The 27,423-nt window shown below is 36.7% G+C and overlaps 2 protein-coding genes across 3 annotated transcripts in view; both read right to left on the bottom strand.

The window, feature by feature from the left end:
• Window positions 1-27,423, bottom strand: part of Mrps6 (mitochondrial ribosomal protein S6) — a 66,050-nt gene that overhangs the window by 25,073 nt on the left and 13,554 nt on the right. The window lies entirely within an intron of this gene.
• Window positions 17,650-20,329, bottom strand: Slc5a3 (solute carrier family 5 member 3). Its single transcript, XM_026393557.2, has one exon. The coding sequence runs from the start codon at window positions 19,992-19,994 to the stop codon at window positions 17,838-17,840; it is 2,157 nt and encodes a 718-aa protein (XP_026249342.1). The 5' UTR covers window positions 19,995-20,329; the 3' UTR covers window positions 17,650-17,837.

The raw sequence follows: 27,423 nt of genomic DNA, 5'->3' as shown, positions 1-27,423 counted from the left end.
CTATAAAATGTTCACCAAAAGTTATAAGGACAGTGAATACATAGAAATCTAGTTGTTCATTAATAAGAGGGATTCAATGAATTATTTTCATTTATTGAACAAGCAAAATGTTTTTATGTAGCCATTAAAAAATCAATACATTGAAACTTGTATGTTCCATAAAAACATTTTAATAAGAAAAACAAGCATGTAGAATATACAGCCACATTTTCTTCCTAAAAAGAAAGCACTATATACACACATAGATGGAAAAGTGGCATGGAACCACCCAAATGTCATTACTCTTCCCTGGGTAGTAAACAAGAAGTCTTTTCTTTTGTAACACTTTGGGCTATTACCTGATTTATAATGAGCATCAAAAGGGTGTTTTAGAAACAAAATTTGTCAAAAAACTTCAATACATAATAATTATATACACTTATAGACTGTATGTACTCATGGGATTCCACTAATATACAATTTTGTGTCAGTTTTTTGAGTTTTAGTATATTTCAATACATATATACACTGTGTAATGATCAGATCAGGATAATTAACATATCCATCATCTCAAAGATTTATCATTTCTTCATGTTGGGAACATTCAATATCCATTCTTCTAGCTATTTTGAAATAGGCAATAAATTATTATTAACTTGAACCACACTGTGCTATAAAACTCTAGAACTTGAGCCTCCTATAATTTTATTTTTATACCTGATTACCAGCTTCTCTTTATCACCCCTGCCCCCACAATCTCCCTGAAATTCCCAGCCTCTACTATCCACCTTTACTGCAATAAACATATAACAGCAGGTGTCTCTTTAATATCCTGTTGGTTTTTTTTTTTTTCCATTGGGATATATACTCAGGAATGAGTATATATACCCATAAAAACTCATAGTTTTTCTTAACGAAGTATATTTTGGTATCATATGGTAGTTAGCTGTCATTTTTTTGAGGAAACGCCATACCATTTCCACATGGCTACACTAGAACCTTATTCCTCTGGGGGCAAATTTACTTTAATTTTTTAAAGATAAAATATTTTGTGAATTCTTGTAAGTCCTAGATCTACACCTAAACATTTAGAATTCATCGACTCCACATCCATAGAGCCTTGCACACTGGTACCTCTAGCATCATCAGTTGCTACAACTTCTTACTCTGTTTCTTGGGAAATCAGGAAAACTGGAATCTCAAAGTCAGAAGCTCAGAAATCACTGACTCTAGAATCCAAGCAAAACAAAGCATGTAACAGGACCAGGCATAGTCTGGCTCTGGCACTACAGTGGCCAATGAAGCCAAGGTGATAAGGAAAAAAGGAGGAGCTTGCCCATTCTAGGGCCATGCAGCTAGGAATAAGATTCTGGAGACCTGGGAAATACAACATGAAAATTCATTCTTTGGGGTATACGATGAAAATAAAAGAACTTAATTGTTTTAAAAAAAGGAAAAAAAAGCAACAATCTGATTACTAGTCCAGCAGCTGATCTGAGTTAAGCACAGATTAATGTTCTATTAAACTAAGGGTCAAAAATAAAATAGTCATAGTTTTTCATAGTGAGGTAATGGTTGGCTGAACTTGCAAATATAGAAGGTAGATAAAGTAACTTTATCTACAAGGCTAGTAAAATATCATAAACCAGACTTTCCCATCCAGGGGGCCCATGCAGCAAGCCCATGCTGAGCCAATCAGCATTGGCACTAAAATGCTAAAAATGAATAATTTAAAGAGCTACCACACAGAACAAGAAGTCATGATTACATGAAATCATACCTTGTATGAATTTACTAGTTGCCTGTTATTTGCCTAGAGTTAGCATTAATTTATGTAGTTCAACCACAATACGGTTTCTGGAGTCTCGAGCCAAAGCACATCATTTGGATATCATTTAAGGACAAGTTTTGGGCTCACTTGCATAAAACCAATCATTTCTTTCACAATTAAGTCAAAGGCAAAAGCCAAAGTCACAACGGAATTCCTCAGCACATGCTGCAATCAGCTGGGAACCTTACAAACATGAATGCTTTTAAATATTCTGCACCATCTGAAGTTACATTTTACACTTATATAGAACTGTCCTGAGAATTCAAAAATTCTGGGCATTAAGACTTGTTAAACCAGGTGCAGTGGTGCATGCCTGTAATCCCAGTAGCTTGGGAGCCTGAGGCAGGAGGATTTTGAGTTTAAAGGCAGTCTCAGCAAAAGTGAGACACTAAGCAACTCCATGAGGCCCTGACTCTAAATAAAATACAAAAAGACAGGTTTGGGGATGTGGCTCAGTGGTTGAGTGCCCCAGAGTTCAGTCCCAGTACGCCCCCCCCCCAAAAAAAAGATAAGTTAAAGCTCCTCAGGTGCACATATAAAATTATACTTTAAAAAAAATTTTTTTAGTTGTAGATGGACACAATACCTTTCATTTTATTTATTTATTTTTATGTGGTGCTGAGGATTGAGCCCAGGGTCTCACGCATGCTAGGCGAGCGCTCTACCACTGAGCTACAACCCCAGCCCACAGAATTATAATCTTAATAGGACCTGGCTGGTCTCATCATTCCAAAGATGTACGAATCTGGCTTAACTAAACTTTAAAAAGGATTTTAAGCGATGATCGCTTCCAAATCTAACTTAAGGAATACTGCAGTTCTCCCTGAAGGTGAAGTGGACAAATGGCAAACTCAATGGGTGACTACTGGTTGAAAATACCATTTCATTGGCTAGAAACAATGCCAAAATTAAGGCATTCATGCTTGCTGCTCTGAGGACATTCTCAAGTCCACAACCCTCTTACAGGGTATTTCTGTCCTTCCCACCTGCTTTCCAAAAGCACTTACAGATTAATAAAAGAAGATGAGAAAAGGGAAGATTGGCAGGAGGCCTGGTTACTATGGCAGAAAGTAAATGAAATGCCAAAGCTTGTGAGCTGGTCAGCAGAGTAGGAATCAGGTAGACATTACTGAGCTACCTTTCTTATTGATTGCTCTCCTTCATCCATAATCCAGTCTCCTTCCTTCACTTCGGATTTCAGCCTCTTCACAAGCAGAAGGGAGGGGACAGTACTGATTCCTTTCTTTCAAAAGGAATGCCAGGGGAGATAAAGACTCAATCAGAGATTTGGACACATTTATAAGGAAATTCTATTGAGGTCCTGTGAATCTTCTAAATGCCAGGACAAGGCTTAACAAAAACATCAGTTAGATAACTGGGTCAAGAGTTTTTAAAATATGTACTGACAGAGGGTCTGGGGATGTGGTCAAGCGGTAGCGTGCTCGCCTGGCATGCGTGCGGCCTGGGTTTGATCCTCAGCACCACATACAAAGATGTTGTCTGCCGAAAACTAAAAAGTATTAAAAAAAAAATTCTCTCTTTAAAAAAAAATGTACTGACAGAATCAGAAAGGTTCTGGCAAGAGTTAGATTGGCATGCCATGCTGAACAATGGACCCACAGTGGGTCCACCAACTAAGCCACTGTGGCAGTGTTTAAATTCAAGTGATAGGAAGAAAGCCGTTAATGGGGAAGTGGAAGGGTGCAAAAGCACTAAAGAATTTTAGGAATAAAAACATTCATTGAGATTCACCTACTTCATAGAAGTACTTGTAATCACCTAGCTATCTCTCATTCTATACATATCTTACAAATATAATTATGGAGTCTATTCGTTTCCCTAAACAAAACTTCTTAAGGTTGCATCTTACTCCTCTTTACAAGATGACAGAAATGCAAAGACCCTGGCACACAGTATGTGTTCAATAAATTCTGATGAAAATTTCAAGTGAAAGAGTTGAGAAATGAACTGGGCTTGGTGCATGCCTATAATCACAGAGACTCGAGAGGCTGATGCAGGAGGATGGCAAATTTGAGGTTAGCCTCAGCATCTTAGCAAGACCCTGTCTCAAAAGATAAAAGACTGGGAATTAAAAAGAAAGAAAGAAAAAAGACTGGGGATGTGGCTCAGTAATATAGCACCCTGGGGATTGACCCCTACCAAAAAAAAAAAAAAACTAAGAAATATGTTGGTAACTGTGTTTAATCCAAATGAAAGGGAAGGAAATACAAAATAAAGTCATAAAATATAAAATCTTCATTGCAAAGAGAAAAACTTTTCTTTTAAAAGACAGATGTATAATAAAGCTAATGCACAGCCTATTAGTTGAAACAGATGTGGAGTAAAGGATCGAGGAATAAACAAAGTGAAAGATGAAAACAAAACTACAGTCAGTCACACTTAATGGTGCTTATAAATTTCTAAAATTCTCAGGACAAAATTAAAAACTCAATAACACTCAACTCCTAGAGTGTATAGGGAATGTTATAGTAATAAAACCCAGATTCTGAAAAGTTATGAAAACTTCTGGGAACTGCGGCAGCAATCCTGAGGCCATTACAGGACCCAATAGGGGGTCTGACATAGGGTATGAGATTTCAAATGGGAACTGGAAAGGGAGCAAACCTAAGGGAATGGCAGTCTTCATTTTGTTGTTCTGATTTCTCATTTCCACAACCTAACGTTAGCAGTGTCTACTTAAGAGTATTGAATTTAACTTGGAGACTTCAAGTGAAAAAGGACCAACTGCCTCAAAGTTGTCTAGGGAAAAAAAAGAAGACCAAGATGGTAAGGATCTGAAATCTATATCCTGTGCTACACACTATGATTTGAATGTGTCCCACAAATTCCATGTGTTGGAAACTTAATCATTAAACTCATGCTAATATTTGGAGAGCCTTTGGGAGGTAAATGGATTACCATCGGAGTGGCTTTGGTTTGTAAGAGCGCTCTCTGGCTACCTTGCTCTATCTTGCCATGTGATGCCTTCTACCATTGTCCTGATGCAGCAAGAAGGCCCTCACCAGATTGGAGACATAGGGCAGATGCTGCCACCATGCTCTTGGACATCCCAGCCTCCAAAATCATTCTAAATCAATCTCTACTTTGTATAAATTACTGTCTAAATTATTTTGTTACAGCACCAGGAAATGAATAAGATAACATCCCAAAGAAGGAAGAACAGTAAGCCTGATTTTAAATACTATGAATACATTTATTTCAAATAAAGGAAGGAAAAGATGACATTTCTGCAGCAAAACTTGGGATCAAAAGCCAGAGATGAAGCATCAACAAGAAAACTCCTTAAAATTGGAACTCTCTGGGAAAAAAATTAGTGTTCTTGGGCAGCAGCACTAATAATTAATTCTATTTTATGTGGATAACGATTACATGCACTTGCTTCACAATTACAATTGATTCTTATTATTGTGTAATCCATGTTTGCCAATTTACCTATTAGAACTTATTTGTAACCTCCAAATCCATATTCCTAGCACTTTTGCAGCCAACTATATGCATGCACACATGCAGAGTAGCATCTGTTGCACATAGCCCCAGGTAGGGACAAGTAAGGCAGCATTCTAGTTTCAGTTCTCTCATACCATAAACAAATATCCTTTGCACAATCTTTGCAGTCAGTGCTACGATTTTTGCATTTGTGTGCTTTCGTTGGTGATTTCACTATTCACAACACCCAATTGTAGTGCTAAAGTGCCGTCTAGTGTTCCTAAGCACAAAGCTGTGATGTGGCTTCAGGAGATAAGTAAGCTTTATTCAAACATGCATTGCAGGGCTGTTGGCCTTGAGCTCAATGCAAAGGAACCAACAATGTATGCTACAAATGCTGACTTTTAACAGAAATACACATAAAAACTGTTTAAGGATGGATCAGGTAACAAAAATGAGCATGCAGGAATCTGGCTCTACATTTACCCAACAGGCAAGCATTCAGGGTTCACAGTAAATTTGGAGAAATTAAGAACTACAAAAAATAATCAATGCACTACATCTGTGTCAGTTATAAATTGAGTATTTAAGGGTGATTATTCATGCATTGCACAAAATAATCAATTATACAGCTTCTAAGGCCTTTTTGATATGCAAACAGTCTTTACAGTTTTGCACTTAAAGAGAAAAGCAGAACTTTAGCATTCTAACTTAACTGGTAGTCAAAATGTTGTTTCAAGGAGGGCAGAAATGGGCAGTAAGTTCTGAAATTTCAACTTTCAAAGGCTAATTCAAGAGTGGACACCAGGACTTCCAGAAAAGCTGTAGTACTGAACTCAAGCATCTAATGATGCCCCTCTAGAGAACCTACCAAAACTACCATAAAGAGATCATTTATCAGCTTTATTGAGGTAAAAGTGAAAAAAAAAATATTCCAGGTGTGCAACATAATATCCCACTATATACATATTGTGCATGATTTTGAAGAAACAGCCCTACAAGAATGTGGGAAAGAGAGCCGGTGAGGTGGTACAAGCCTGTAATCCCAGTGGCTTGGGAAGCTGAGAAAGGAGAATCAAAAGTTCAAAGCCATTCTCAGCAAAAACGAAGTGCTAAGCAATTCCATAAAACCCTTGTTTAAATATAAGACAAAACAGGGCTAGGAATATGTCTCAGTGGCCAAGTGCCCTTAAGTTCAATACCGGGTATCTACCTCCCCACCACCCAAAAACAAGCAATAGTGGAGAAAACTAAGAATTAACCACATATACAACGTAGAATTCCTCGAATATCTGGGAATTGATCTGAGCACCTTTGAAAGCAGAAGTATGGGACTAAACTACTCAGAATTGGCTGAAAGTTAAGAGGGCAACAGGATCCCTAGATGCATACTTGGAAGTTTATTCTCTGGACTGGAGGGAGACCACTGGTACAGCCATAAAGTGGGAGTGCTATACCAAAAAGGGATTAAGGAAAAACAGCATAGTGACTGCCAAGACCCCTCTGTTCTTTCCCCACTGACTCACAGAAAAAAATGGATTTTTACCCTTCAGTTTAAAACTAATCAACAACTTCCTTTGGAGAATTTGACCCATTCTAAAGATAATGAAAGACCCTACAAACCACAAGACCATGAAAGCCAACTATTGAAGTTGATAAGCTCCATCGACACATTCAGAGCATTTTAAATTCGCCTTATTAAATATAAGCAGACAACCAAGGATCAGCACACATCTGAGGAAAGCCCAGTACAAAAGACCAACACAAACAAAAAATGGTCTTGGAATAAATAATGCAGGAGGAAAAAAACTCCAGTGTCTTCAGATATGATAAGATACCACATCTATTAAACAAGAACAAAAGCAATAAAGATTAAGAAAACAAAGGAGCTTAAAATTAAAAACCTGAAAGAAATTGTTTAAAGATAGTTTATAAACTCTCCTAGAAAGAGCACAAAGAAATGAAAATTAAAAGATTTAACAAAACAGGGCTGGAGTTGTGGCTCAGCAGTAGAGCACTTGCCTAGCTTGTGTGCGACCCTGGGTTCAATCCTCAGCAACTCTAAATAAATAACTACAACTAAAAAACAAATATAAAAAAAATTAACAAAACAAAACAAAGTACCAGTCTAGAAGGTCCAAGAAGTAAATAAAAATGGTTCCAAAAAGGAGAAAACAGAACAATTAGCCCAGAACTGAACTGCCATATTTTAAGAGACCACTAAGGCCAATTAAAAAAAACTTTCATTTAGGCATATTATTACAAAATTCGAAACGTAAAGACTAGAAGCTAGAAAAATACGGTCTTATGTTTACAATTTCAATATTTTTCTAGTTTCTAGTCTATGTATTTTGAAAATGTTTTCCAGTATAGAATTCCGTATTTGGCCAAACATTATTAGACATTCTAAAACAAAAAACATTAATGGCAACGAATTACAGGATTGGGGGTGGGAGGGAATGTTAATATCATAGTTGGAGAAAATATGAACACAGAATGAGGAAAAGCTAAAAAGAAACCTCTGGTGCTAGCTAGAGCTCAGTCATCAGTAGCTCATACATATGAACTTCCTGGCTCCATACACGGGAGAGAGCAGCCATGACATCCTTGTGGCAGTGAGCATATCCAGACCATTCCCTACTAAAGGCCTCTCTGACTAGGGCAAGGAAAGGATAAGATGAGCCTTCACTGCTTGTTGTACTGAAAAATAAGAAGTACACTGATGGAAAAATGTCACAAAGAACACAAAACTGCCCTGAAAAGTCTCATTTGCTAACTGTGCAAACATTTGAACAAAATGATTATAATCCATTATAACCCATTGAATAAAATAATTGAGGAATTCATACTGACAAGTACTCAGGCAAAAGAGAAGCTCTTGAGTTCAGTATGACCAAAGAAAAAAGAAAAATAGCCATTTTATGCCATCAGTATAACTTAGGCAAGAATTATACAGCCATACTAACTAGATGGTTCAAGTTTGATGAGGAATAGATTGCTTTTTAATGCCCCCACATAATTTTCCCACAAATTACTTATTACCAAGGGGGAAAATGGCAGTTTCACAGTGGAGAAACCTGATAGACAACACCTTAATCAAGTATCAAAGTTAATGTGAACAATGGGACATGACATCACATGTCCCAGTGTGAAGTTTTGAGGACACATCATCAATTACATCATACTCCTACCACAAATGTAGTCTCAATCTAATTGTGAGGAAGCAAATAAATACAACTCAAGGAGAGACATTCACAAATGACTAGCCTATACACTTTAAAAACATCAATACCATGAAAGACAAAGGCCAAGGAACTATTCTAGATGAAAGGAAACAAGCAACATAGAGCTAACTGCCATGGACTACAAGTTCCCAGGTTGGGGATGTAAGCTCAGTGATAAGAGTTCTTAACTAGCATGTGCAAGAAGCCTTCAGTTGGATCTCTAGCACCAAAGGGGAGGGAGGAGGAAATGTTCCTAAATCAACCATACTGGAACTAGAAATATCTGAATAGTCTAGTCTTTGATTAAAAATCACTTTTGCCTTCCAGATTTTGATAACAATTACAAATAACTGCCCTTGTCTCAAAAAATATACCCCAAAGAACTTATGAAGGGGGGAATTATGTCTGCAAATGGTTCTTTCAAAAGTTCTGGAAAATGTATAAGAATGGCAAAGCAAATGTGGCAATATTTACTAGTGAATTTGAATAAGAGAATTCCTAAATTCTTCCTTCATTCTTACAACTTTCCTATAACTTGAAATTATTTCAAAACTAGAAGTGGAAGAATAGTTTTACTTAATCCATGTTTTATATGTAATTCTATTCTCAGCCAATACTTGTACATCAGTGTTTATAAAGGATAAAAGTGACAATAACCTATAGGGGCAAATTCACTGTAAACCACTTATAAGCCAAGAGAATAAGAAATTGAGCCACAACCTCTTCAACTTTTGAGACATAACACACTGTCAATGGGGGAGGGGGGTTTGATGTATTCATACTGAAAATACTCACTCAAAAACAATGTAAATTTTTCGTTTTATTCAAAGTTGGTACAGAAGTGCTAACAATTCCATAAAATAATTACTACACTTCAGTTACAGGACAAAATACCACAGAAAGGAATGTACTTTTGCAAGAAATGTAGTTCATCTTCCAAATACTTCTGAAGGCTAATGCAGCAGCTGGCAAAATAACACACAGTACACAAAGAACAGTGTATTTTACAGAGTCAGTAATGAAAACTGACAGCTCTTTTAGCAGATTTGCTTCATTTTTTTTTCATTTTTAAACAACAATAACACTTTTTAAAACACATTAAACCAAGATCATACGTGTCTACAATTTTAAAAAATCAGATTGTATACAGTGGAATAGTCAGGTTAGAATTGTCAGGAATGGTTAACAATTTTAAATCTACAGTTTCAATCGTTTCCTTTCAATATGGAAGTAACCTGATTTATACTAAATTCTATTTTCTTAAAACATTGCACAATGGAACAGACCCAGTTAGCCAAACTTTAAGACAAAAAAGCTGTGAACAATGAAGGGCAAATTGGAAATTAAGTTTACAATCAAAGACTCACTCAAAATGAATGTTCATCAACTTCACTTATAATTACATTTGACCTACAATACCTGACTAAAATGATACATGTACACAATACACACTCCCCAGGTCTCTTACAGAAAATGTGAACAAAGCATAATAGGCAGGACACTGGGAGAAGCATTTTTCAATGCAGATATCTTTTAAAAATGCATTAATACTTACATATCAAAATTACTAGATAAAAGCAGCAGTATTCTGCTGACATTTGGCTTAAAAACAAAGGAATGAATGAAGCAATTTCACAGGATATTATTAGAAAAGGAATTGGTTTTCTTCTTGAAGAAGACTACTAACTTTTGCACAGCAACTATTTTTGATATCCATCTTATCAAAAAAGAAAAAAAAGCACTGAGAAGCCTAACATAGTTCATATCATAATTGCCGACACAGTCTGGACAGAACATGGGATGTCCAATCAGAATGGGCAAACCCCTGCTCTATTTATGAGCTCTGCTGGCAATCTATAAACTGAAGCAATAATGGCAGGGGAAAGCAGGGGAACAGATTCCATACCATTATCTGACACTAAAGTAATATGTCATTATTAAAAAAAATAAAGCTTTTGCATTTTAACAACCCCACAGAAAACTCCATGAGCAAGATTTGTTGATCTGTTTGCCACTTAAAAGTCTGAGATCTCACAGTGAAATTAGGCAATTCTAATTATACATATTTACACCACTAGGACTACTTTTCACCTAGGCTAATTAAAGCAGTCTTCCATGGAATTATAAATGAAAGATATTTCTGCCAAAAGTTTTTTCAAAAGCATCCTTTCATAAAGTTTTTACAAACTAGTTTAAATTTAAAGGTATAGGATACACAATCTATAGAACTAACAGGTTACAACTGTTTTGCATTATTACATACTGCTAAGCCAAGTACGGTCCTCCAACCTTTCCAGTTTCCTGTTCTTCTGGCACTCCTCTTCCTTCAGAGCTCAAGCCTAAGGTTTTACATTCTAAAGAAATGTAGGTATACACCTGCCTGGCTTTTAGCTGGAGGTAGGAATCTCTCCCTCCAGTGTTCAGGTTAACTCTTCCAAAACATGTCACAATAGTCTATATCAGCTACATTCTAAACAAGCTTTTCTCTAAGAAGATAAATACACAAAACAGAGGAGAGAGATGGAACAAGGTAATCAGTCACTCCTATTCTGAGAGTTGTATCTTGACATGGGCAAAATTCAAGATAAAGCTATTTATTCATTCTTGGCAAACAGGGACTATTGGGAAATGCATTAAGTTGGGACAAGATAAAGCCAACTGTGAAATGGAACATCATTTCATCTTTCATGCGTACACTCACAGATTTCCTCTAATCTGGTCTTGAGGAAAACAATGGGACAGGTGAAAGACTCATTCAGACTATGGGTACCATTATGAAAAGCAAAGTAGTTCATTTGGCAAATCTGTCTTAGACTTAGTTTGATGCTTGGAACTCTTGGATCAAATTCTCCTCAGTTAAAATGAAGCACAGTCAAGCATGTGAAGAAAATAAAAGGTCACTTCATCTCTCACAAACCTACATAAAAACTAAAGTAGTATTTGCCCTATTAAAATGTTAACTTCTCCAGGGTTTAGAGCATTTTTGTTCATGAGAGGTAATATTTCCTCAAGATTTTAAAAATTCCAATGGCTCTACAGCTCAAACCAGAAGGCTGTTACCTGTTCTACACACCAAAACTCTAAAAATCTGTCCCTATTTCTTTAGTTTCAGAACTTGGGATTGAACCCAAAGACCCCAATTTTGCTAGAAACACCCAAATATAATCACAGTACTCCTGATATTCTCTCCCTCTTCCAAAGCAGTACAAACTTACCCAGATTATTATTTTGAATTTCTTCTCAGGACCCACCTATAACAGATGCCTCATTGTCCCGGGCTATCAATATGTGGTCCTCATCACAACAAATACTTGATGGGTTCCAGGACTGGCACTTGTGGATTAAAGAGAACACTATCAGTCTTGTGCTTTCTACGTGTGGAGACATGATTTTGTGCTTTCTATGGACTTTTAGTTTTTTCTCTATCATAGAATATGAACTGTTGTTACATGTTCTCAGATTTACTTATGGAACCTATAATGGATTAATGATAAAACCGAAAGAATTATATAACTTTAAATTTTCAATTATGGATATAAAAGCAAATAAAGACAAATAACATTAAGCAGCAACACAAATGTCCAACTAACTTGTTTCCCTGAACCTAAACTTGCATGAAATGTAAATATGAGAGGTTTTTTTTTTTTTTTATGCTCTTTACTAGTTACACTAAAACTGAAGGAGTAGTACCAAAGAAGAATTTTCTATAAGAAAAGGAAAGGTGAAAACTAACAGAGTCAATACTGGTAACCAGAAGGCACTAATCCAAACACATCAATTTCAAGAATTGTTATACTATGAAATACCATGTATTGGCCTTTGACAAGTGGGGATTTCACTAATAGCAATAAGCCTAATTTCAATTTCTAATTATCATACCAAAAAAGTAAATTGCTAATGAACTTATAGAAGTACAGGCCACACTGATAACTAAATACTTCTTTATCCAGAAGCACTAAGGAATAGTGTAAATTCACCAAAATATAATTAGGTTGTGGATATCTACTATCAACTTGTGCTGTGGCAAAAAAACAACAACAACAAAAAAATCACTATGATGTGACTTCCCTTATCAGCAGAGTTCACTAAACATAAACTGTCTTGAAGTGCTTGGGAGGGCTTCATTTATTACAGGCTGTAGTTATGGCATAGTGCTTTTCTCCTTTTTGGAGGAGAGCAAAACCACTTTCCTGTACTAGAAATCTGGGACCAATACATATTATCCTGATTTGTTCTTCAAGCTACTCACTTTTTCCAGCACACCTGTCTTCAAACATGCTGCCAGCCCAAGTAAGTAAATTCAATTAAGGTTACTGGTTTTAATTCAACAACAGCCACAGATCATGTATGATACTCCACTTACAGAGTATAGCACATGAGATTAGTAATGATACAAACACACCTTTCTGTTCATTTTTAAGTAAAAGGTTGTCAAAGTTATGGTTGTTGGTTACCAGATACATGAGGTAGGTACCTACCCCAAAACCACCAACCAAAGGAGTTGAGAAAGAAACACAAATGACATCAATTTCACATTTTTTAAAGGTGAATCAGCATGTAAAATCTTATTCCCAGAATTGAAAAGTAAAATACATTTACACAGCTAAGTGAATGATGTGGAACTCAGTGCTGACAAAGTTTATTACTTAGAAGCTTAGCCTAATTCTCTTCTAAAAGTCCAAGTAGTATTCCATTAAGAATCTGACAATAAAAAAAATTAAAAGAAGTGATCTTAATGAGGAAAAGGGTCTGCAACACTGAATTAAGTCAACCAATTCTAATATTCAAAAGATTTCTTATACGATCCAGTCTCATACCTGCCAGTGCAAAAGGTTTCTTGATATGCTGACTAGTTCCAAAATTTTACCTTTATTTACTCCAAGAATAATTTGTTTTTGTTTTTGGCATTAAAGCAAACTCCATTGTTTCTGCATTCTGACCCCACCGTCATTTCAAAGGTACTCATGAATTTTCACTATTGCTCTCTAATTTTTGAGATGGAGTTTTGAGAATAAAATAGTGATGAACCATTAGTGCTTTTATCATTTAGTCAACACAAATCTGAGACAATTTGTCAAGAATTAACATTTTATGTTAATTAACATTTATAATATACAAAGTATTATTTGGATCTAAGTCCTCAATACTGGGGGAAAAGGACAGTAATTAAACACCAAGACAGTATGCCTGAAAGTGAAATAAGCTGACCAAAGAGCAAAATATTAATTTGTTGAAAGAAAGCTGAAATATTAAAGAAGCAATGTGAATAAAGAGAAAAAGACCAATCTCTCAGAATGGTATGGAGATAAAAACAAACACATTGATATATGCCACTGTAAAATCCCGTTGGGCTAATATCAACCTATGAAGTGACTTAAGCACCTAAGCACCTGGCTAATGAAAAAATCTTGAATGCTAAAGCCTACAAGTTAACACTATCAAATCCCATTCTAACCTCTAATGTTAATAAATTTGTATTATATTCGACATTAAACCCGGAGTTAGCAGGCTGGATCTTTATACACTGATACCCCAATTTATAAGGGGAGTGGCTTAATTAGCTGATAGCCAAGATGCTTCAAGATCTAGAATGCAATGAATATGACTCTAAGGCTATAAATTAAGCTAATGTTTGTAGTTTACCAACTGTCCACATCTGTATCACCCAAGTACTTATTGGTATCCTACTTAATAGTTTTCCTGATTTCTTAGGAAAATTCTGCCTTGGCAAGGCTCCACAGATACATAATCTAAGAGGAATGGCCTTAGACATATCTGTCAACCCAAAACCTAGGGAATGGTGAGGTGTCATTACGAGACATCCATATGGTCCCTTTCCAGTCATCACACTTCTGATGAAAATGAGTTAGGGAAAACATAAGGTAATGAGTAAGCCAATACTGCCAGGTAGGAATGTTGAAGGACCTAACCCTTTAATGGCTAAAAATTCAGCTGGTTTATTTGGTAGAAAAGAGTGAGAATAACTTCTATATTAAATGACACTGAAAGAGAGGAGAAGATCCATGCACCTAATATAGAGAAAAAAGCTGTGGACTGACAATGGAGAAACATATAAGACTCTAATAATTCTCCAGACAAGACTTTTAACCCTCTGCTTAGCTTCAGGTTAGACTGAGTAACCGTCCCACCCAACTCTTAAAATAAAAAGTTTCACAGAGTGATGGGTCCTTTCTAATTGCTTGAGGTGCCATTCCTAAGAGCTATTGGCTACATGATCCTGGCCAGCCTCTCTGGGTAAAAAGACAATGGATCCTTTGAGCCAAGAGGAAAGGAAGCCCCAGAGAGCAGATCTCTTAAATTTGGGTCAAAGGACACAGAACCACTGCTACTGCTTTCTAAAGGCAAAAGTGATCACCTCCCTCTTGGGGTGGCGGGACAGAATCTAAAAGACAGAGAAACTAGAGGCTCCACAAAAAAAGCAAACTATCCTTTTGCGTATCTCTGTAGTAAGTCCTTTGTATCCAATCTGGAGACAAAGACTGCCTGAGAAGACAAAAATTTAAGATCGGGGGAAACACATTTTGCAGCTGATTTGGTGGCATTTTTCTCTACCTTTGAAGACCAGTATTCTCACCTCATTCTGATGGTTAGCTACTATTTTAGTCAGTATAATATCACTTGGGTCAATTCTAAAACTTAACTTGAACAAATATAAAAATATACACATTAATGTCTAGAGACCAATGTCATCTTTTATGACTCATTTACTCAGTATAAAGCAGGAACATTTTGCTAGCTTAAGACAGTCCATGTCATTTCCTAGGAATAATCATTCTAATGAAGACTGAAGATTAGACCCCTGAAATAAAGCTGCCATCAGCAATTCACCTACCTATTCAAGCACATTATTTATTACTGGGAAACAATGAAGAGGACAAAGCTTCAGGGAATTCCATCTAAATAAAGTGATGTTTATACTGGCAAGAATAAAGAATTCTAATGGATACACTAATAGTCATTCTTTATTTACAAACATTAGTAATCTAAACTTGACCTACTGCTATACATACACCAACAGACACAAGATGATGTATTCTATGTATCATACTAAGACAACAGCAGAGATTGGGGGTGGGACGGGGCTTGAATACTCCAAAGCACTAGGACCTAACATGAAATCAAGGGTGGGGATCTACATAAATACCTCCTATTCACTTATTGATAAATAAATAGAAGCAATAGGAAGGCTACCCAGCCAATGTGTCAATTCTCACTGCTGAGTTACACAGCAGCATGTTCAAAGAAAATGTTAATTCATACAGCTTCATGCCAATTTGGAAAACCCAAGATCCTATTACTTTTCCAAATACCAAAAGGTTGTCCCAAAGGAAGAATACTTACTTTAGGAAAAGCACAAACCATGGACAAATCATTTGCCTTGACAAATGTAGAGTCCAGATTTGGAGACCGGATTTCTGTTCTTCTGAAATAGGTTTTCTAACCTTGAACATGTCACAGCCTCAACCTCCATACAAGGAAAGGATGGTCCCTATCTATTTGATCCCCAGATAAACCTTAAGAATGAAACTGAGAAAAAAAAAATTCTACAAGGCACTCTTAAGCGCTTTAGAAATACATGCTATTCATACATGAATTACTTTTTCACCTATAGACTCAGTCCATCAAAAAGCTTCCTGATGATGGGAAGACATTATACCTGATAATTTCTGAAATCAACTTTGGACTAATCAAGTCCATCAAAAACAAATTAGTTTATACGCTAAAAAATTTCAAAGTCATCAGGACTGAGTTTTGATTCAAAATCTATGAAAGTATCTATAAAAGTAATTTTCCTAAAGAATACAAGCTTAATAAAAATCATGCAATTTAAAAAGTATTAGTTTAAAGAAAGTCAAAGAAAGTAGATACAATTAGTTTTCTTATTTTTCAGGGAGGAAAAAGGACAGTGCTGAGGACACAGAGCTATATCCCCTGCAAAGCTCTTCTCTAACATCATCAGTCCTCTTCCTCACTAAGGAAAAATAGATTCCCACCTGTGGATGATGCAACTGGGTAAACCATGTCAAGATAAGGATCCTATAATTACACAAGTCCTATAATTTCCTCCACAAGTACAGTACTAAACCCAGAAGTTCTTGTTTATGGCATCTCTTAAACATGCTATCCATCCTACAAATAATCTACCAATGGCAAGTGTGCACTCTGAGTTTTCTGGTACTAATGGCCAGTTTGCGCTGAAACATCCTTACATGCTCACAACAAGATGTACAGGCTGTGTACAGATGGTAAATCTTTTGAGGAAAAAATACAAATTAAAAAAAAATTATCAAGAATGCAGTATGATCTCAGAATTAAATTTTCCCTTGCTATATCATGATAACCCAGCAACACAAAAAGCAGTGAAAACGTTTGTTCAAGATACTGTACAAACCTTCCAACTCAATCTACTGGGTTTTTAACTAATAAAGAATGTTATCAAATGACAGGAAAAAAAAGTCAAATTCATTGAAGTATGATTAATCATCTGCTTGACAAAGTTAATCAAACACTGCTTGGAAGCTGGTAATTCTCAAACTATATAAAAACCACCTTAATTTGGTCAATAAAGGTGGGGATCATCAGTAACATTTATCTTACTTCCCCCCATAATCATTCAGTATTACAATTTGAATATGTAACTTTATAAACAGACTTGGTGTTCATTATGTGGTTCATTAAACTTCAGTGAAAAGTAGGAAAAAACAGGTGGGGGAAGAACCGGATCAACCCACACCCCCAACATTACACATACAGGTGGTACAAAAATACCTACAGAATAACATTCTTCCTCTCTTTTTGGCAATCAGAATCCACAGTCACACACAAAAATTAACCTGGCAAACTAACCTGTCTTGAAATACATACCACACATTAGAGTTTCAGAACATAATTGATTATACAACATGTAAAATTCAGTTATTGTATTTTTAAATGGTAGTTCGAATTACGGAGACAGAAAAAACTTAGAAATGAGCAAATCTTCTACTTCAGCATTAAGGTCTACCAAGACCTGGCAGTGCAGACAATATCTTATTCATGATACCTTAACATTTATTATGTGCTAAGATATCTGAGAATAATTGGTCTCTCCTTACTTTGGTATGGAAATTTTTAAACCACATTTTTTAACTTTTCAGTCTGTTTTGCTTCATTTAAAAGTTGAAGATTTACTTTAATCCATGTCTGGGAAAATAAAGTCTTGCAAATAGATGATTTTTTGATAAGTAAAATTTGGCTAAAACCTACAGCGTAAACAATGCCTGAGAGATGCAACAGTTACATATTTTTTTTCCAAAGACCAGTATTAAGTTAAATGTCTCATCATATCCTTAAGTTCATATGGAGAAATAAACAAACATGAAAATTCCAAGAGAACACACAGCAAAAAGTCCAATATTTAGTATGACTTTAACTTGTGGAGTCTCTTCTAACATTTGTAAACAGATAGCCTCCTCCTCCATCAAGTCTCTGAGACTCCTCTTGCTGATGCTCTTACTTTTAAAGCCACAAAACCAGTCTATGAACTTCCAGTACCGGCTTCTATCCTCTGTTTCTTTCTTTCTCTCTTTCTCACCCATGAGAGCCGCTTGCCCATTGGAATAAGTATCTACCGGTGTTTCTGCCTCTGAATGACCCAAGGAAGCCACAGGGTTACCCTCCTCTCTGCAGGTCACCAAAAGATTGACATCTTCAGGCTGAAGGCCCTTAATACTATCTTCAGATTTCCCATTGGGAATGACATGGATGATGGCCTCACTGTTCTCACTGCATCGCAGAATGCTCTTCTCCTGCATCTTGTATGGTTCATCTTTCTGAGAGCAGCTTTCCTTTGTCACCAGGTTCTTCTTAGACCAAAAGGTGGTGGTGCGAATCTGTTCCTTTGTGGGAGGTGGCGTGAGAAGGCTGACAATTACAGTAATGAGTCCTGTGACCCAAAACAATGCCGTGGCCACATACATATAATGAATGTCTTTGATGAAGCCTGGTCTATTATCAGGTTGGTCACACTCCGGGGCACGGTAGGCAAAGGCCAGTATCAAACGGACTGCTCCAAGAACAAAGCCAGCCATTCCACCATAGAAAGCCCCTTGTTCATTGCAGCGCTTCCAGAAAATCGCCAAAAGGAACAGGGCCGCCACTGGGGGGGTCAGGTAATCTGCTACCTCCTGAATGTAAAGGTACATCTGGCCACCTTGCATCTCCACAATGATTGGTACCCATGCTATGCTGATCACCACCATAAAAGCCACAAATATCCTCCCCACAATCATTAGTTCCCGGGAGCTTGCACTCTTGCGGATGAGTTTGTACACATCAAGAGTGAATATAGTACTGGCACTGTTAAATATAGAGTCCAAGTCACTCATTAGAGCTGCAATCATCACAGCCATCATCAACCCCCGAAGGCCCACAGGAACAAGCTTCATCACCAGGCGTGGGTAAGCAATATTGGAGCACCCAGCTCGGCTTCCACACACTTGCATGCAGTGCTCTGGGTTGATGCAAGCTATATCATCAGTAAACAGTATCCTGGAAATCATTCCTGGGACAACTATGATAAACATTGGCAGAAGCTTCAAGAAGCCAGCCATAAGAGTAGAGCCTTTGGCGTGAGCAATGTTTTTGGCTGCCAGGACCCTTTGTACGATGACTTGGTCAGCACACCAGTACCACACTGAGGCTGGGGTCTGCCCAAGGATGAATCCGGGCCATGGAACATCTTCATCTGTTGGATCCCGCAACATTTTTAGGGCTTCTTTCTTGGGGTTGACGTTACAAGAATTTGTGTTTGATAGGTTGTATGTCAACAAGATGGAAGGGATATTAGGTGAGGCCAACATGTACCTTCTCTTAACTTCCTCAAACCCACCAATCTCCATCATGCTAATAATCATAAGTGTGAGTGCCCCAACAATCATGAGCAGAGCCTGAAGAGTGTCTGTGTAGATCACTGCAACAAGGCCTCCGGTGACAGTCAGCAAAGCAGTCATACCAATGAGCAGGATGACAGACACATAGAGGTTCCAACCCAAAGACTCCTGGATAAAGAGGGCACCCGAATACAGATCCACTGAGAGCTTGGTGAAGATATAGAGAATCAGAGACAGGGCTGCAAAATAGACCTGAATCCTATGGCCACCAAATCGCTTGGACAAGTATTCAGGCATGGTGTATACCCCCGACCGGATGTAAATTGGGATGAAAACCCATCCCAAAAGTTGCAAAAGCAGTAAGGCATTGAATTCCCATGCGCCCACTGCAAATCCACTTGCAGCTCCAGATCCTGCCAGCCCAATGAAGTGCTCACTCCCAATATTGCTCACAAACAGAGAGGCACCAATTGCTACCCAGGTCATAGAGCGCCCCGCCAGGAAGTATCCACTCACGGTGCTTCTATTAGATTTCCACATGGCAAAAAAACCAATGCATATCACCAGGATAAAATACAGGGCCACTATGGCAATGTCTGCTGTCTCCAGAACAGCCCTCATTCTGGTAACTCGTGAATAAAAGCGTCCAAATGACAGAAGTGTCCAACTTTTTATTTACTTATTAGTAACCTCAGCCAAGTCTGTAAACCATACGTGAAATGGACTATACAGAGCAACACAGCAGGTCAAAGTCTTTGTCCTTTGGTTTGCTGTCTTGATGGTGGTGGTTGTGATAAACTTTGAAGGAGACAGTTTAAATTTTCCTCCGCTTCTTAATTGGGATTTGAGAACTTAGCTCGTACTCTTAATCCACACTCCACAAGACCATCAGCATTTACTCAGGTGCTGGAGGAGAAATTCTGAGTTGCAGCTAAGTCTAGTGAAGCCTACTGTACCAACCCTGCAAGGCAGCAAAGACAAAAGACAAAGATTGAATTAGAGGAGGGTCTCACCAAGGGATGAGGAAACTTTCAGTCGAGCAAACACGGCGCAACACGACATTTTTTTATAAAAAGAAACAAAAACTTTAAAAACACACTTTAGTTCCACAGCAAGGATCGGTCTATACTATCACAACTAATACTTAAAAGTGTGAATATTCATCATTTTGAACTAAAAACAAAAATTCATCCATCTCATAACTAAGTGGCCTAACTTCTCCAGCAAGTAACTTTGTATCACATTGTCCTTTCTTGTCTTACTGTAGCAGTCTCAGCTTGGAACAGGAATGAAATCATAAAGCACCCTAAAGAGAAGGGAGTACTAATTACTATAATAAGGGTACCAAAGAGAATCTTCAAATACTGTGAATCTCAAGAATATTTGGGACTAACTTTTTAGCCAGTTAGGGTCCTGGATAGAACAGCAAATGTGTTTGCTTGTGAGTATCTCCTCCAAAGAATTTAAACACATAAAACCAAGTACTACTCAGTTTGTGCAAACTGTAAATGTATATAGTTATCATATAATAACCTGGAACTTGAAACACCTAAAGGGAAACAAGATACTCCACACAGAAAAAAACTGGAAACTACAACTGACAAAACAATCCTAACATTTTATTCTTTCCTCTAGTGAGAAGTTGTTGGAAAACAAAAAGAACTTTAAAAAGAGGTAATTTCCTTCCCTTTCTTTTCTTCAGGCAATATTTCCAAGAGACCTTCTGAGTTACAAAGGCACAGACTCAAGTTTTAGTTTTGTAGAGCACTCTCAAGCATTTCTTCCTTTTAATGCCTTTTTGTTGAAGGGTATAGAAATCAGGGGGAGGGGGGAGGAGAAAAAGTTTTCTGGAAGACTGAATAACTGGATTATTTATCTTCCAAACCTGAACAAAACACATTTGTTAATCATTAAATAAATCATCTTCAATAAGTCCTTCTGATATCTGTCAGTCCTGGATTTAGATATCCATTCTGTAACCATTCTGCAAAACAGACATTTAAATTCACCTAAATCAAGTTTGAGTTTAGTGGTTTTCCCCTGGTAAATAGACAAATTCTAATTCTTCAAAGATATTTTAACTTAAAAAAAAAAAATTACCATTCAACCTAACACCTCCATATGTTAACTTCTAAGTGATTTCTCCTCGTTCCTGAAGCAACATAAGGATAAATGTTGTTGCTTTATGATGAATTTAGGCATTTTCTTTTTAAATCCAATGGAAAACTTAAATCCCATAAATGAGGCCATCTCTTTTCCAAACTGTTCAAAACAGACCACAGCCAGGCACGGTGACCCATGCCTGTAAATCCCAGATACTCAGGAGGCTGAGGCAGAAGGATTGCAAGTTCGAGGCCAGCAATTTGTTTCAAAATAAAAAAAATAAAAAGGGCTGGGGATGCAGCTCAGTAGTAGAGCACTTCTGGGTTCAGCTCCTGCCACCAAAACAAAACCAAACAAAAAAAAACCCAAATACCCACAATATTAAAAAACTTAAAAACACAGTTCCTACCAGCAAGAAGCTAGGCACAAGGTCTAAAAAGACTAATACCCCACCAAATTCAGTTATTATGTCTAATTCATAAAGCTGCCAAGATTTTTTTTAAAAAAAAGTTAATCCCATCTTTATCCCTTTTTTAAAACACAAAGCAGTATAATAATTATGTTAAGAAAATTAATTAAAAATCCTGCCTCTGTCAGTGTCACTGGATGGCATAAATAAAACTGCCAAAGGTAAATAATAAAGTTGGGATTTGCATCACTTCATACCTGCAGTTCCTGAAATTGTGTCATATTTTACCACCATCTTCCCCAGCCCCAAAAGCTTTCAAGTTTGTAAACAAATACTTTGAAATCATTTAGGAATTATCACTTAAATAAATCTGACAAATGTAGTTTATTTAAAAGGGTACATTTTAAATGCTTCAGTGGAAAGGACAGCTACTTTTCATTTACAATGAAAATCATTATTGGCAGTTATGAAATCCTTTGATGAAGATCTCTCTGCTACCCCAAATCCAAACCATCTCCCTGTCACTTGTTCAACATTTACAGGTAAACTTAGTTCAAAGGAGGTCAGAAGACCTTCTTTTGGGTACTATTCTTCTCAGTAGCAGCAGCTGACAGTACCACAAGTTCCCCAATAAGGGAAAGAAACCAATCCAGTGACTTTCAGTGTTTGGATGTGGAACAGAATCGAGTCTGTCAATAGCTGCTGCAACAGCTTATTTGTTCAGAGGCAAAGTGCTCAGGAACAAAGCAAGCACTTCCTTCCTCCATCTCTAGGAAGCAATGCTACTATATCAATAACACTGTTCCTTGCTGTCAAATATGATTTATGCACTAAGCCATATTCTACTCAAAGACTAGTTGAAATTCCCATGCAAGGACTGTCCCCTAACTTCCCTAGATATGTTCCGCCCACAGGGAGGGAAATAAGGAGGGGCCAAAAGTGAGTTCAAGGCTGAGTTCCAACTCTTTCTGCTTATGCCTCTTCAACCCTTCAAAAGCTACTGCTGACAGATTTCCTCAATGGACACCACACCAGCTTGTGGCTTTTAGATTTTTCCAGTTCAAACAAAAATACATCCACAGACCAGCACCTGGTGAAGAGTGGGAAAGGAAAAAACAGAACCCAAAACAAGTCAACTTAGTTTGTTGGAAAAATAAAATACTTTGTATTATCAATGCAGCTCAATTTTTTTCATACTCTAGTCATTAAGATTATCAAAGCCTTAAATTTCAATCTTTCAGAAGATAATTTTCACATTCCTTAAACATGACTCCCATGTAAAACTTAGATTTTACTAAGTTTTTTCCTTTAAAGAAATAAAATTCCCTTCAACAAAAGTTTAATGAACACTTTTCAAAATTCCTTTATTTTTTGGAAAAATACACATGGAAAAATGAAAAGCTTCATGTTCTATTTATTTTTTCCACAGTTCACAGTTCAGGTAAATCTCCTAAGAAAGAATGTTGGACAACTAATAAAATATTTATATTTATACAAGGTAAGTGGATTGGTTCCTTGGTACAGCATTATTTAAAAAGAATTATTTCTAGAGTAAGAGTAATATTTGTAGAATGTATAGAGATATGGTCCCCTAGTGATGATGAGCAGATTTAGCCAAACCTCAAACACAAAGGTGTTCTGAAAGATTTGTCACCTAAAGAGAAGGGTTCCTTCTCAGAAAAGAAATGTTTTATTAACAGTTTTGCACAGAATTAGAATGCAATTGATACTATGTCATGTATTTGTAGGAATTGAAGAATTAATTTCAAAGAGAAAAATACATATAAATATCTGTTGTGTTTGCTCAACTAGAAAGAGTTTTTTAAGACCTAATTTAAATCAGCTATAAATTCCTTTAGTGAAATGAAAACATGATTAACCAAAAATTTAATTGACTATGATGATCAATTCTCTCTCCTGCCATCTAGGTGACTACGTTATTTATCTACCAAATCAGCATATTAGTTTAGAACCATCTATAAAATTCAGGATGTATGGTCACTATCAAAAAAGAAAAGTCATCTGTCATAAAAACCAAACAGAGAACAGGAAAATGATCCCTGAACTCAGTCAGATTCCACATCATAATAAATTCACTGACATATGTAGGCTAACAAAGAGTTGAATATGGTCAGCCCAGAAGTGACCAAACAACTATCTTTAGCTTTGGGGTCAGTTTATAAGCACTCACTCTGAAACTGAAGAAGTCCAGCCTAGCACTACCAATGGTAGACTTGCTCCTACACTGATCAAATGAAAAATATTCATAATACCAACTAGTAATGTAAGTGTTATAGATTATACAGAGACCTTCAAAAACCTGACTACCTGAATAAAAATCACCTTTGTGCAACCTATCAAAAACAAAGAAAATAATAAGAATACTGGAGGTTTGCTTTCACCCCCCAGTCATAGAAACAGCTGTGACTACCTACCACCAGGTTTTGTGATTCTGTAAAGGAGATAAGTGTAGGCTACCAGAGATGTACAGGTAGAATAGACTAGAAAGCAGTCAACTTCAAAGAGCCCAGTTTCAAAGGTCACTACCTACCTACAGGATCTTGAGTAACAATTTATCTCCATAAAGCTCAAGAATCATCTGCCTAGCTCCTACTGGCTTAATACAGAATAACAAAGAAAGCCTGTAATACTGCCCAGGGTTAAAAGGCCAATGGCTCAGTAAATGTCAGTTTACTTGCCACAACTGGAATGAACCAGAAGGCATGAAGCTTTCAAATTAAACTGACAACTACATGCCAGGCATATTAGGCTCTCCACAAGTTACTTACATATTAAAAAGCTATATTCTCTCCACAGTATTTTAAATTATCTTCACAAATTTTAAATTATCTTCACAATATTTTAAATTTATCTTTCACAATAGCTTCTTCTTACATCACTGTGTTTTAATAAAATACCAAAAAAAAAGTTTATTTTTATGGACTTTTCACACGTTTCACTTTTGTCATCCTGAGTCAAAGTTCAGCAAAGGAAATTTTCAAGTGAATACTTAATGATGCTTAGTATCAAGCATACACACACACACACACACACACACGAGACAATCCTCAATCCCTTCTTACTTCAAAAATGTGGAGCACCGGGTATGACAAGATTTACCAATGACACTTAAAAGCAAAAACAAGTCTTCGTAATACAACTGATATGAACTCCAGCCAATTTAAAATTACAAGTGAAGCTGAAGACAGCACAATAAGTAACTATGTAACAGTGCTTAATCAATGAAGGAGTCTGCCCTTAAATCTGAGAAAATATTTCTATTATACCTACAACTCTTGCTATTCAGGTTTTTAAAGTACATAAGTATAGGAAACCCTAATGGGACCCAAATGTTTTTTAACTGCATTGAGGATTTCCAGTTCCTCATGTACCATGATAGCAATACAAGGGGAGCAAGAGAAGTAGCATACTCCCATAAACCTACTCCAACCAGGATACCTCTACTTTGATCAGGGTTTCATGTGGTACGGAGGGTGTGAAATGGATAATTTCTAACTAAACCATTTCATCAAATAAAATCGTGTTCACCTAGAAACTTAAAAAAAAAAAAAAGATTATTTCATTCATATACTCCGTAAGATATATTCATTTTAACCTGCTATCAATATGAAAGTTGGCTCATTGGATTTTTTTTTAAGTGTTTCAGAGAAACAAGATGTTTTGGATATGGGGGGGACAAATACAAACGTTAAACTGGTTACTGGTTTTAACTTTTACGTGGATTTTATTAGCTCATACATAAAAAAGCAAACTTCAACAACCTTTTTGTTAGAGAAAAATGAAAATATGAAATAAGAGAGAGAGTGTCTGTGACAACACAGTGTTATCACATAAATCTCAATGACTAAACATCTGTGTAACTTTAGTGGGAAGAATCCAAAATTCTCGGCATTATCTGCTTACAAAAAAACTATTCGTCAAAGACGATGACTTATAAATGGAGATTAAAAATCAGCAAACCTGGCCTTACTGAACAAAGTCCTGACTAACACCATGTAGGATCTAAATTAAGTTTTGTGTGCGTTACTTTAATCCTCATCACAATCATGATAAGGACAATTATTATTACCATTTTACAGATGAGAACTGAAACAAGGAAGATTGTGCAGCTTGTTTCTGTCCTTAATCACAATGTAATACTACCTTCAAAGAAATGGACCAAGAGGAAGAATATTACAATATTAGTTGATAAAAGATCACTCAACACCATGAATGTTTTAAAAAGGTTGTATTTACAGAGAAAATACCCAAGGAGGCTATATTGCAAATGTTAACAAAGTTAAGGCTACAAACATCACTTATGATAAAATCCAGTCACTCCTTCAATCACAACGTACCAAACAAGCCTCTGTGGCTCACTGTTTCCCATTCAGGCAACCCTCTGCACCCCATTCCCAGAAGGCTTGCTCTCCTGTCCCTTAAGGTCTTGTTCAAGTGACATCCCTGGCCATCTCAATTTTTCCTCTCCTGCTCTATTTTCTGTAACATCTTCTAATATACTACTACCCAACTTATTTGTGTTTGTTCTGCCTCCTCCATGCCAGAATCTAAATGATTCTGATCTCTACTGTTCACGGATATATTCTCAGTGTCCAGATACCATCTTGTACATTTCAGGTGCTCTCAAGTAGCTTAATGGAATTGAGGGTGTATGAAATGACAAAAGTCAGACTAGGCAAGAAGCCTCTTCTTTGTTCAGATAAAAATCTCAGAAGGCCATGAAAGATTTTTAACAGTAAAAACCTGTAGATAGAACCACCATCTCCACTCTACCTACCCATCACAATGGGACCCACTTCCCCTCATTTTATTAATTTTGGAATGTGTTCCAGCTTTTACTACTATTTTTCCTGTATGTTTCTTGTCTGATGGCCAATGGTTGTTTCCACAGTCAAAAGGACACCAGGACTTCCCCTTACCTCACTCCACACAGACCCAAGCTTCCTGCTGATAGCAACTCATGAAGAACTTCTCCAGCTTCAGCTCTCATTATACTTCAGTTCGGTGTTTCCACAGAACTGAGTTACTTTATTTTTAATATTATTATTATTGCAGTAGTAGTAGTAGTAGAATATTTTGATACCAGTCATTGAACCCAGGACCTCACATGCTAGGCAAACACTCTACCACTAAGCTACACCCTCAGCCTCAAAGAGTTACTTTAAACTAGCATTAACCAATACCTATATTTACATATACGAGCTCCTGTAATCTTCACGAAAACCAAAAAGGCAGGCATAATTATGCCCAATTTACAGATGAGAAAAATGAAGACACTTTAGAGAAAGAATTACTGAAGTACAAGACAGTCCTCTCTGGAGTAAAGATAAAGAATGTATCTTTGTTTTTAAGGAGAAAAAAAAAATCAGAAAAAAATTCAATTAATTGATACATAAAAAATGATACAATGAGAATCAACACTTGCAACCTCTATTGCAATAATTAACCTCAGGTAATAATTATAATGGATGCTAAAACACTTAAGGTTGATGGCAAACTTTAAAATGGATGGGTAAC

The sequence above is a fragment of the Urocitellus parryii genome, chromosome 2, assembly GCF_045843805.1.
Source record: "Urocitellus parryii isolate mUroPar1 chromosome 2, mUroPar1.hap1, whole genome shotgun sequence".
Classification (NCBI taxonomy): domain Eukaryota; kingdom Metazoa; phylum Chordata; class Mammalia; order Rodentia; family Sciuridae; genus Urocitellus; species Urocitellus parryii.
This window is presented reverse-complemented; position numbering and strand designations above follow the sequence as displayed.